The sequence below is a fragment of the Myotis davidii genome, unplaced genomic scaffold (assembly GCF_000327345.1).
Source record: "Myotis davidii unplaced genomic scaffold, ASM32734v1 scaffold492, whole genome shotgun sequence".
NCBI classification, from domain to species: domain Eukaryota; kingdom Metazoa; phylum Chordata; class Mammalia; order Chiroptera; family Vespertilionidae; genus Myotis; species Myotis davidii.
The window spans coordinates 734,798-746,693 of record NW_006284473.1 but is presented as its reverse complement, the minus strand read 5'-3'; the positions used below and the strand labels follow the sequence as shown (position 1 = coordinate 746,693).

The window sequence follows — 11,896 nt, the reverse complement described above, 5'->3', positions numbered from 1 at the left end:
CATTTGTTCTCCCATACAGTGGGCTCTCTTTTAGTTTTGTTGATGATTGCTTTTGCTGTGCAGAAGCTTTTTGTTTTGATGTAGTCCCTTTGTTTATTTTCTCTTTAGTTTTCTCTGCCTTAGAAGACATATTTGTAAACATATAGCTTCAAGTGATGTCTGAGATTTTGCTGCAAGTGGCTTCTTCTAGGATTTTTATGGTTTCACAACTTACATTTAAGTTTTGTATCCATTTTGAGTTTATTCTTGTGTATGGTGTAAGTTTGTTGTCTAGTTTCAGTTTTTTTTTTGCATGTGTCTGTCCAATTTTCCCAACATCATTTATTGAAGAGACTCTCTTGACTCCATTGTATGCTCTTGCCTCCTTTATCAAATATTAATTGAGTGTAATGGCTTGGGGCAATTTCTGGGTTCCCTGTTCTGTTCCATTGACCTATATGCCTGTTCTTGTGCCAGTATCAGGCTGTTTTGATTACAGTGGCTTTATAGTATAACTTGAAATCTGATAGTGTGATTTCTCCAACTTTGTTTTTCTTTCTCAAGATTGTTGCAGCTATTCAGGGTCTTTTTTGATTCCCTATATATATTTGGAGTATTTGTTCTAGCTCTGTGATATATGCCGTTGGTATTTTAATAGGGGTTGCATTAAATCTATAGATTGCCTTGGGTAGTATGGACAATTTAATGATGTTTATGCTACCAATCCACGAACACGGTATATGCTTCCACTTGCTTATATCTTCTTCTATCTCTTTTTTCAACATCCTGTAGTTTTCTGAGTACAGGTCTTTTGCCTCCTTGGTTAAGTTTATTCCTAAGTATCTTACATTCTTTTGTTGCAGTGGTAAATGAGATTGTTTGTTTAGTTTTTCTTTCTGAGAATTCATTATTGGTGTATAGAAACACCATCAATTTTTGGGTTTCGATTTTGTATCTTGCTACATTGCCAAATTCATTTATTAAATCTAGTAGTTTTTTGGTGGTATATTTTGGGTTTCCTATATACAGTACCATGTCATCTATGAATAATGAGAGTTTTATTTCCTTAGGGAGGACTTTATTCTTGGGAATCATTATCATCATTTACTATACTATAGAGCTGCCTCTAGACATTTGGTCTTCAGTTTTCTTAACAGAATGAACATTATCGCTCCTGAAACATGACTATGTCACACCTATTCACTGCCCACTTCCCTTTCCCAAGGTACATCCTTTGTATTTATTTGTCATTCCTCTGACAGGAAGCATATATCAATACTTGCTGAATGACTTAACTCTGGGAGAAGTTTTGAGCCTACACATTTTAGGAAGTTTTTATCATCTGTAGATGATTTTTTAAAATTTTCTGAATAAGCTTCAATTTTTATTCAATTTTTAGTATGGTTTAAAAATTATGAATCACTTTTTTATTCTTAAACTTTTTTTCTTATTTAGTTCTTCCTTTGCCTTCTGGTCAAGAAAAGTGAAATATTGAAAAATAACTGAAAGTATGAGATTGATCTAAATTTATAATATCCAAAAGGCTTTAACATGTCCATTTATGAAATCATTTCTCAGTGAAGCATGGACATGTTATTTATGTTCACAGCTACTACAAAATTTCAGAACTAGCCAATGTTTCTGTTGCGCAAATGAGGGAACTAATGCCCAGTTATAGTAGATGACTTGATTAGATCAGAACTAGAATTGAGGTGCTTTTCACTCTGAGAACAATGATGTTTCATGTTGTGGAAATAAATAAACAAATAAATAAATAAATACAGAATTCCACTTTAGAGCTTTCTCTTTTAGGGGTTCTCCCAAGGGTTTTATAAATTATTTAGAAGCTGACCTGATTTCAGTTAGAGAATCAAAGAGAGTTAATTGCAGACTTCAAATATGTGAGCTATTATTTTAAGATAAGATTTCCCACCTCCTCTGAGAATGGAAAAAAAGAAATGAGCTTAAAGTTCAGCAAAAAAGACTGAGATTAGATATTAATTAATGTAGGTCTATGAAATCCTGCAATTGGTTACTGGGGAATGTTGTCAAATCGCCTCCTCAGGAGAACTTTGGGAATGTGGTAGGTGGCCCATTTCTAGAGCTAGGAGCACAGTTTAATTTATATCTCATGAGGTCATGCTCTGCCTATAGCTAGCAGGTGGGGTAGTTGTCTACTCTTAATTATAGCAAAATTCAAGACTCATGAGTGAAGCATGCAGTTTAAGTTCTATTTCATATTTATGTCAGTCCTGATAAGTGTAAGTGTGAAGACTGACTAAAATTACTGAATGCTTATTGGATGGTCTTGCCCATGGCCTTCATTGGATTAATTGACCAACATCTGAAAGGTTTATTTCTTTGGATTCCATCTCAACATACTCACCTTGCCAGCAGCTTTCTGATTTCATGAATACCTTCCAAGTTGTATTCCTGGTCTACAAAGCAAAAAAATAAGAGGTCCATCCTATGTAAAAGAGAAATTCTTTATTTCAACTAACAAGATAGGCTTAATATTTGGAGGACAAAATGAATAAAAGTGACAATATAGTTAGATAAATCTGTATCTTGCAAAACAAAGTAGAAAGAGTTGTTAGCTCATATATTGGGTGACAACTCCTAAAAGTCATCAAATAAAAATTTTAAATTTCTAACTTAACATGTAAGTCTTGAATTTAAGTAAAATAATCAATTATATAAATACAGGATGGAGACATATCATTTGAAAGAGTTTAATGTGTAGAAAGAGGCTTAATAAGAAATAATTATATAACTTATTTGAAGTACATTCATTGTCTGGAATAAAGCTAGTCCTTAAAAACTTAGCTAATATCATTATAACTTTGATACTCACTGCCTCTTCTCCCCTATTCTCCTGCTCATTCTGCTTTTCTCATATACATCATTAATTCTGCCCAGTGTCAAACTGGAACAGCATTGATCATTCGTCTGCAAACCCCCAAAAAATCTCTTCCCACGAACAGAATCATTTTTTTATTTCAGAAAGATTGGGGTTTCTTTGTCTCTGAGATTAGGGAGGGAATTTACAATAAAGAGTCTATAATAAACATAAAAGGCCCACCGGAATGAATTTTCCTTTTCTGACTGCTCCTCTACTGGAAATTTTTTCTCTGACTCTTCCCTATTTAGCAATCATCTCTGCTCACAACTGATCTCTTCCAGAAGCTCCGAGAAGGCCAAATTTCTCTGCCCTCTATTATTTAGAGTTGCTTCTATCTTCCTTTAAAACCAAAGAGCTACCCATCCAAGCACAGCTCAGTGTCTACAGTAAAATGGATTTCAAAGGCACAGCATCTCAACAAATATTAATTGCCCACCTCCTTCCCATCTCCTGCATTGTTTTTCTGCATTTCATTCGACCCATGGTATATTTAGGTTTTTGTCTACTTTTTGTGTTCCCATCAAAGCCTAATTCTCAAAATGTTAAAAACACAATTCTCACCCATAAGTGAGCACATCAAAGTTTTATTTAACATATGAAAAAGTTTATTTCAAATAACATATTAAAAACCTGGGATAAAAAAAGAATACTGAGATAATGCTAAGTTGGATAAACTATTAATATTGTAAAGGGCAATAAAACCATAACCTAAGGGGGTTAACATAGTTTCCCAAGTAGTTAATATCTGTAATACTAAGCAATTATGCAGCAAAGTTACACATCATCAGTCAAAGCACCTTAAGGTGAGCTTATTTGACAATAAAGGACATGTGACCATCCATCTTTTGCCTGAGCCAATTTTAGGATACATATTTTAATGCCCCCTTGTCAACCCCCAACTAAATGTAAGCTACATGTGCACTGTCATCTATGAATCAAAAAAGGTAGGTCTCTCCTACAAGCTGCTCAGATAATAAAAATAGCAACAAAATTTACACCAGGTAATAGGTTGCCTTATGAATGTTTCCATCAATATTAATATTCAAAAGGAAATATTTGGATTATCTGTCAGCATCTGTTGTAGGCAGGATTCTAAGTGGGTAGTGAGGCTGAATTAGATGTTTTTTAAAGCCCCTATCAACACTAGGAGTTTTGACTGTGTGGATCCATTAATAAATATTGAGAAAGTCAAGAGAATACCACACATTTTCTTTGTCCTCCAGAAGCTTAATCATTTTGCAGTCTAATGGACAAGAACAATAGAAAAAAACATAAGGTTGATTGGAAATATAGTTAACTAGCTGTTAAATTTCCAATAAGACTAGGAGAATAATGATGGTCGAGAAGGTAGGGAAGATTTTGCAGAAGAGGTAGGAATTAATTGGTCTAGATCAGTGGTCGGCAAACTCATTAGTCAACAGAGCCAAATATCAACAGTACAACGATTGAAATTTCTTTTGAGAGTCAAATTTTTAAAACTTAAACTATATAGGTAGGTACGTTGTTATTAACTTAATTAGGGTACTCCTAAGGCTTGGGAAGAGCCACACTGAAGGGGTCAAAGAGCCACATGTGGCTCGCGAACCACAGTTTGCCGACCACGGGTCTAAATGAATAGTACATACAATTAGGCTGAGTTGTGTCCTCCAAAGTCATGTGTTGAAGTCCTCACTCCCAGTATGTCAGAATTGACTGTATTTGGAGACAGTCTTTAAAGAGGTAATTAAGTTAAAATGAATTCACCAGGGTGGGCCCTAATCTTATATGTCTGATGTTCTTATAAGAAGAGGAGATGAAAACACAGACTCACAGAGGAGACCATGTGAGGAAGCTGGGAGAAGGTGGCTATCTACAAACCCAGGAGGTCTCAAAAGAAACATACCCTGCCAACGACTTAATCTCAGATTCCAGACCCCAGAATTGGATGATAATAGATTTCTGTTGTTTAAGCCACCCAATCTGAAGTCATTTGTTATGGCAGCCGAGCAAACTAAACAGTGGGACTGAAATGTGGAGAGAGAAGAAGAATCCCTTAGGGAAAAAAAATATATAAATAAAGAGGTCAAAATGAGGATAGACATATTGAAGAATACAGTTTTGAAACAGGGGTTTCCATTAGTGAAAGGTACCTACAACTCCCATTCTAATAAATAAGACTTTTTTTCAGTATTGTGTCTTAAGAGAGATAAAACCTTTTAACCTTCAGCTCTTTATTCAAAATGTACTTCCTCAGAGATGTTTTCCCCTTTCCAAAACGGTGTCTTCTACCCCAAGTCATTCTCAAGCCCTTTATCCTGCTTTGTTTACTTCACAGCACTCAAATATGAAATTAAAAACTTTTCATATTGGTTATTGCCTGTCTCCCCACTGGAATGAAAGTTCAATAGGCTCAGGAATCTCATCTCTCAAATTTACCACTCTATCTTCAGAACCCAGAACAGTTCCTAAATTTAAATATCTATATACATAAACATGTAAATATAAATATCTATATAAATAAAAGTAAAAATAGAAATATCGAATGAATGAATTGTCCTAAGAAATGCCATCAGGAGAGAATTTTCTTTGAGAGGCATGGAAAAGCCAAGAAGTTACTTCTGGTGAGCGGAGGAGTCGGATTCTCCTGACTTTCTCTTGCCTCAGGTGTTATGAATCCGAGGCCTTGAGAAACTCCAAACCCTGTTCAAGGGGGTAGGGAGTGGGCACAGGGGAAGACTACCAGGAGCAGAAGGGAGAGGCTTGAGCACACCACCTACAGCGTGGATACGCATGCACATACATGCACTTACACAGACACGCTGTGTCAGCCCCATGTGGAAGGGAAAGTTGGATTCAGGGCAAAGTCTGAAAGTTTAAATACTTAAGCATTCTTTTGGACAGCAAACTAAAATTTCATGAGGATAAATGTACAAATAAAATGTTGAGGAGCGTCTAAAATAATATATATCACATTATTCTGTTACAAACATTATAGGTCACATGAGGAAACTGAAACGCTCTGCAGCCCTGCCCAAATATAGGAAACCATTTAGGACTGTTCAAGATTATTAGGATTGGCCACTCTGACACCAGAATGAATTATTGTCTTGGTTCCACTAATTTTTTTTGCCATTTTTAATATGTGCATTTTAATGGCCATTGTTTTTTATTCATGTCAGGTTTATCATTATTGCAGTTAACCTCACATTTACTTTGGCTGGTATCCTCCTTTGAAAAATCTTTGACATTTCAGTTGGTTTTGATCTGTCTTTTTGGTCACACTCCATTAAAAATAAATTTGAATAGTGCTTTGCAGCTCACAAAGAACTCATGTTATCATTTGTGCCCTTGAGCAGCTCTGTGGAAGAGGCAGAGATTAGAATTTCTAATTTATAGGTAAGGCCACTGAGGCTGAAGACAATGGACTTGCCCACGGTCATAGACATGGGGAATCACAGACTCAACTCCAGGTCTTTTGGCTTCTCTGATGCTTTTCCTAAGTGACATGACACCCATTACGAAGCCCGCTTGGCTGGCCAAGAGCCAGTGTCCACACACATTATATATGTTTATGCATATTCACACACATGCATTATCAAATAGAAATTTATAAAATTTAAGATAGAACTCCAAATAGTGTTGTGTTCCGCATCTTCAGAAAAAGAAAAGAGAGCAAAGAAAACCCACTCCCCCTGTTCCTTTCCAGCAGAATTGAGTCTCCTTCTTGCCGCCAGGTGTTTTTATAGTGTCACATGAATCTGATGTTCTTCTCAGATTCGGGGAGAACCACCACACCACTTTGACCACCAAAAATATCCTCGGGGACAAGAGGGAAATTAGTAAGGGTAAGTCAAGCGGTAAATTTTAACTAGGGCTCCTACATAAATATTCAAGTTAAAACTGAACAAAGTTTACTTAAATAAAAAGTCAGAGCAATGTTTCAGATGGCAGACCAAAGGAGGTGGTTTTGAAGAGAGAAAGGCCAAGCCTGCAAGAGGAAATAATTGTGGTGAAGCAGGATCCCACTGGCCTTTGGTATTCAACTGGGGTTCTTCCAGGCATTTGCCTTCTTCCGGTTTTTCAGTGTTTCATTAGATTGTCCTGGTTTAAAGATTGTTGAGTATAATCCAACACATCCACTGAATTGATGGAAGGATGAAGGGCCAAGCATGCTAGCTTATTAAATACAGCACCACAAGTTTGAGGTTTAATAATTAAATTAATTCATCCCCAAAGGTAGAATTAAGTCCCAGCATATACATTACCAAGAATTACCACGTATTTCTGGTATGGATTAATACCTTCACCTCTCCAGTGACTGCCTCAGACACTGAACGTTAGAGCCAGATGAGATTTTACAAAACAATTGAGTCTTGTTTTCAACAAATGAAAAAGTTGAAAGGATTCTGTTCAGAGACACCAAACTAAGATGAGAACGTCTGAAGTTCCGGTCTTCTGAGTGAAAAAAAAATAAGGAATAGTGTGGTGTGTGTGGTATGCTGTAATTTGTGTCTTAAAGGGGTATATATTATATGTTGCATATTCATAAAATATATCTGGAAAAATGTGAAGAAAAATGGGGAAAGTTGTTGATTCAAAGGGAAGGGATTTTAGATTCTAAAGAACAGAAGTGGAAGGGAAATTCACTTTTTTTTCTGGATATTCTTTGCTACTCATTAATAGTTTACACATCTGTTACTCCTACTATAAGCTCCTTGAGGGCAGGGCCCACTGACCACATTATATTCCTCTTTGTAATCCCTAGATGGGTCTAACACTGTTTCTGGTAAGAACTCAATAAATTATTGCTAATACATACAAGCAAGTGTTCTTTTTTCACCTGAAATAAATGTGACTATTATTCATTATAAATCAGAAATACTTTTGTGGCTTTATCCAAATGGTTTATGACAATTAATCATTCTTAGAAGGACAGAAAATAACAACCTTCCATCTTCTCCCATTTTATCAGTACATAAACTTTTTAGAGAACACTTGAAATAAACAGTTCTTGAGACTATTATAACTTATGAAATGGAGAAAGTTTTATAAATCATTTTGCTTACAGATATTTTTTCATTTTTTTACCCCTAGTTAGTATATTTACAAAAACTGTAAAGCAGTAAATTTTGTGGTAGGGATTCTTTAAATATTTTCTTAGGTGCTTTTTATTAAACAATTCTTCTGTAGCCTGTTCATACTCTTGGCATTACTTTTGAATAGGATATTGCAAAGTCAACGCACATTTTCTAAAAAGTGGAAAACTATGCTCCAGAGTTAAGTAAGGCAGCAGAAAAGAAAACAAACTCTCAGGAGAATGGAAATTAAATTATTTATAGACAGAAGTTTTGCAAGTTCAATTTAATTTGTTCTAAAGAATAGATAAAAAAAATCTCTCTCTCTCTCTCTCTCTCTCTCTCTCTCTCTCTCTCTCTCACACACACACACACACACACACACACACACACACATCTCCAGCATTATGATGGCTCCACTTATGATTCAGATTTTAATTAAATCCCTTAATAAGGAGTGAGAGCAAAGTATCTGGTGTTAGCATTGGGGCTGAATAACTGGACAGATTTCAATGTGTACCACGCTTGCCCTCTAGTGGGTATTTGGGAACACTGCAGTTCCCTGGACTGTTGGATCTTCAGCCCTAGGCATTTCAAGAGAGCTTTTCAAGCTCATTTTTATAAACAAATACGTAAGCCCCATTTATATTTATTCTGTCAACTGTTAATTAGCAAAGGGTGTTACTAAAGAGATTAGAAACAGTTTATTCTTATGAGTACTTAAACATCTCTATCTTATTTATACAACTAATTTGCTTTGTAAACTCCTTTCTTTCATAATAGTACAAAGATAAATTCTAATGGACTTCAAATCCAATTAGCCAAATTCTACATGAATGACTTCACAGCATTTAAATAGAAGAAGAAATAACATCCCTGTATGTGCATAATTATGATAGTGATTTTTGTAATGACATTTTCGGACTATCACATGAAGAACTTACTTTAAATTCAGACTTCTGCAGTTTTTGTTGTTGTTTGCTCTTTAACATTTATAGCTATTTGTGACCACACCGAAGCAGCCAAAGGAATCTCAGCCTCTGGCATTAGTCTATAAATTATCAACTGTTTCCATTCAGAATATAATTTTGGCACTTACTAACAAAGCCTGACTTGCCGCCAAGTTCACCTCCTTTTGGAAAATTCACTCTATTTGTAAGGATTGAATTTAGTGTGACTGTGTGACACCCAAACGAATCATGTTTTAAAGAAGGTAGACCTTTGTTTCTCTCTTTAATAAACAAATTCCAAACTTAGGGATCAATATGATGCCTCCAAGTTCAACCAGGGCTGAGGTTTCTTCTACCATGGTGCTCCTCAGTGCGCATCTTTCACCTCATGGTCCAAGGTGTCTGATCTGTTTCCAGGCATTTTAGCCAGCAGGAAGGATGAAGAGGAAGAACATGCCCACTCATTTTTAGGATACTTCTTAGGAGCTGCCCCTATTACAACTGCATCCAATTGGCCAGAACTTTGTCAGACGGCCACACCTGGCTGAAAGGTATTTGTTCTAGGCTGCTCTGTTCCAGCTGAAAATCAGGGGTAACAACACTATGGAAGAAGGCAGAACTGATATTCAGGGGCAATGCGCAGTCTCTCCTACAATCAATTGTCCTACAAACTGCCTTCATTTGACAGATTCTACTCTTTTCTGTTTTTCTTTTTTGTCTATTAAAAGCTAAACTTTGTCCATTAGTCTTCTGCTCATGAAGTTCTGATAATAAAGACTGTTTTCTTGTGTGTTTTTCTTTTTCTCTATAATCCAATGACTTGGCCTGCAGGTTTCAACATGTCAGTGCCTTCCTTCCTTCCCCACAGGTGATGGCTGTGCCACCTGCCCCTCGGCAGCTGCTGGGAGTGCTGCTTACCATTTCCCTGGGGTCCATCAGGCTCACTCAGGCCGGTGCCTACTATGGGATCAAGCCACTGCCTCAAATTCCTCAGATCCAACCGCAAATTCCACAATACCAGCCCCTGGGCCAGCAAGTACCTCACATGCCTTTGAGCAAAGATGGCCTTACCATGGGCAAGGAGCTTCCCCATATGCAGTATGGTAAAGAGTATCCACATCTACCCCAATATATGAAGGAAATGCAGCCGATGCCAAGGATGGGCAAGGAAGCAGCTCCCAAGAAAGGCAAAGGTAACAACAAATCCTGGGTTGTTACAGAACGGCAGCCTTCCAAAACTCTAAACTATGAGTTTGGTTGGGGTGGGGGCAGGGGAGCTAAATTTTAGAAATTTTTTATTTTAGAATATATTATTAACATTCACTAAATGGGGGTATTCTGAACTCTGTCCTCAAAAAGTTCAAGTCTTGAAGATACAGACAAAATTACCATTTTATGTTGTGCTTTCTTTTAACAGCATCAAATGACAGAAAACATACTTAATAACAAATAGTTTATTTCTTCATTCAGTACGTATTTATTCAAGCATTTGGCAATTACTTAACAATCATCTATTTTTGTGCCACGCACTGGACTATATGCTGGGGGACCACCAGCATTCTGAATTAGGAGAGCAGTGCTGTATGGAACTGTTTAAAAAAAAAAAATCACATGAAAGCATTTTGTGAACTAGGTGCTAGATAAATGCAAGTGCTTCTAAAACTGCTCTAATTAAGTTACCACACATGTCAATCAATCGACAGGAGGATAAGGAGTATAGATTGTACCGAGAGATGATACCTGAAAATCTCTCCTATTACTTTCTAGGCATGCTTATTCAACACCTATAAACTGCCTATCACTTTCACATAAATTCAACTGGTTTATCAGGAGTTCTAGGAAACCTAGCATTTGTAGGGAAGGGATTGCATCAGAGTAGCAACTCCCTTTAAGGAAGTGGAGGCCATCTCGCCGGTCCATGCAGAAGCAGAAGCTTTACTTCTGGGAACTACTGGATTTGGCACTAAGAGGCCTGGATGCCCAGAGGCCAGAAATGAGGGAGCCCTAGTCATTTAGCCTCTCTGAAACTACTTTTCTTCATCTGCAAAGTAAGATTATTAAGAGAATCAATAACATAAGGTAAATAAAAGTGCTAAGTTAATGCTAAAGCACCGTAAGAACTTTGAGTTGCTAGAGCTGGTCACACAACAAACCCTAAGTAAGAGCAGGGTAAGCTCCAGGCACTGTGCTAGACACCAGGGATTCCTGATCAATAAGACAGATCCTACCTCACATGTTCCCTTGATATAGTAGCTACATACTGCTTAGAAATAACAGGCCAAAACTGTGCTTTCAGAGATCATTCCTATAGTCAGAAATGACATGACTTAATAGTACTCTAATAATATCTACTAACATAATGGAGGAAGTGTTCCCAATTTTCTTCTTCAGGAGCTGATATTCGGCTGCGGAGATGATCTCGGCCATTTGTTTTCCTCCCTTTCTTGAATGGCCTGCCTGGCTTTTGGCACTTCCTGCACTTACTCAGATGGGAACCAGATTTCAGTCAGGGAATCTGGAAAGAATGGGAGTTCTGTGGTTCTATTTTGTTCCCTGACAGTAGCTCAGTGAAAAATACAATGATCAAAACTAAGATGCAACTACTGGTTGAAATAAGACTTTGGGACCATAAATTTCACTTCTTTAGGTTGTCCATTAATCCCAGGAGCATGGGGGAATCCAGAGTTATGTTTCTCTGCAAGTCATAGCATAATCATTTATACTAACGTATGCTTTGTATTTCGATAGCACCTTTCACATCCACTACCTACCGTATTTGCTGGCGTATAAGACGATTTTTTGGCCCTGAAAAATATGCCTCCAAGTGGGGGGTCGTCTTATACGCCGGGTACACTTCACATAGACTGCCCATAGTGCTTGCCCCGTGCCATAGTGGCCTCCCGATGCCCGCCCACTTCTTTCCACATACCGTTCAGGCATCAGCAGCGCTGCTGGGTGTATGCTCGGCTGTTATGCGATTTTGCTGTTATGCGATTTTGCCAGTGTGGTAA

General features: G+C 37.2%; 1 protein-coding gene and 1 long non-coding RNA gene across 3 annotated transcripts in view; one reads left to right on the top strand and one right to left on the bottom strand.

Annotated features, from left to right (window-relative positions):
* The window catches only part of COL8A1 (collagen type VIII alpha 1), a 173,679-nt gene that overhangs the window by 154,971 nt on the left and 6,812 nt on the right, over positions 1-11,896 (top strand). For both annotated transcript variants that reach the window (XM_006754854.2, XM_015572183.1), the window contains exon 3: positions 9,754-10,078. In XM_006754854.2, coding sequence (XP_006754917.1) covers positions 9,757-10,078 — 322 coding nt within the window. In that variant the 5' untranslated portion in view covers positions 9,754-9,756. The remainder of the gene's footprint in view (positions 1-9,753; positions 10,079-11,896) is intronic.
* Positions 1-11,896, bottom strand: part of LOC107185074 — a 17,992-nt gene that overhangs the window by 4,843 nt on the left and 1,253 nt on the right. Inside the window, exon 2 of the long non-coding RNA XR_001515994.1 lies at positions 784-787. This is a non-coding gene — a long non-coding RNA (uncharacterized LOC107185074). The remainder of the gene's footprint in view (positions 1-783; positions 788-11,896) is intronic.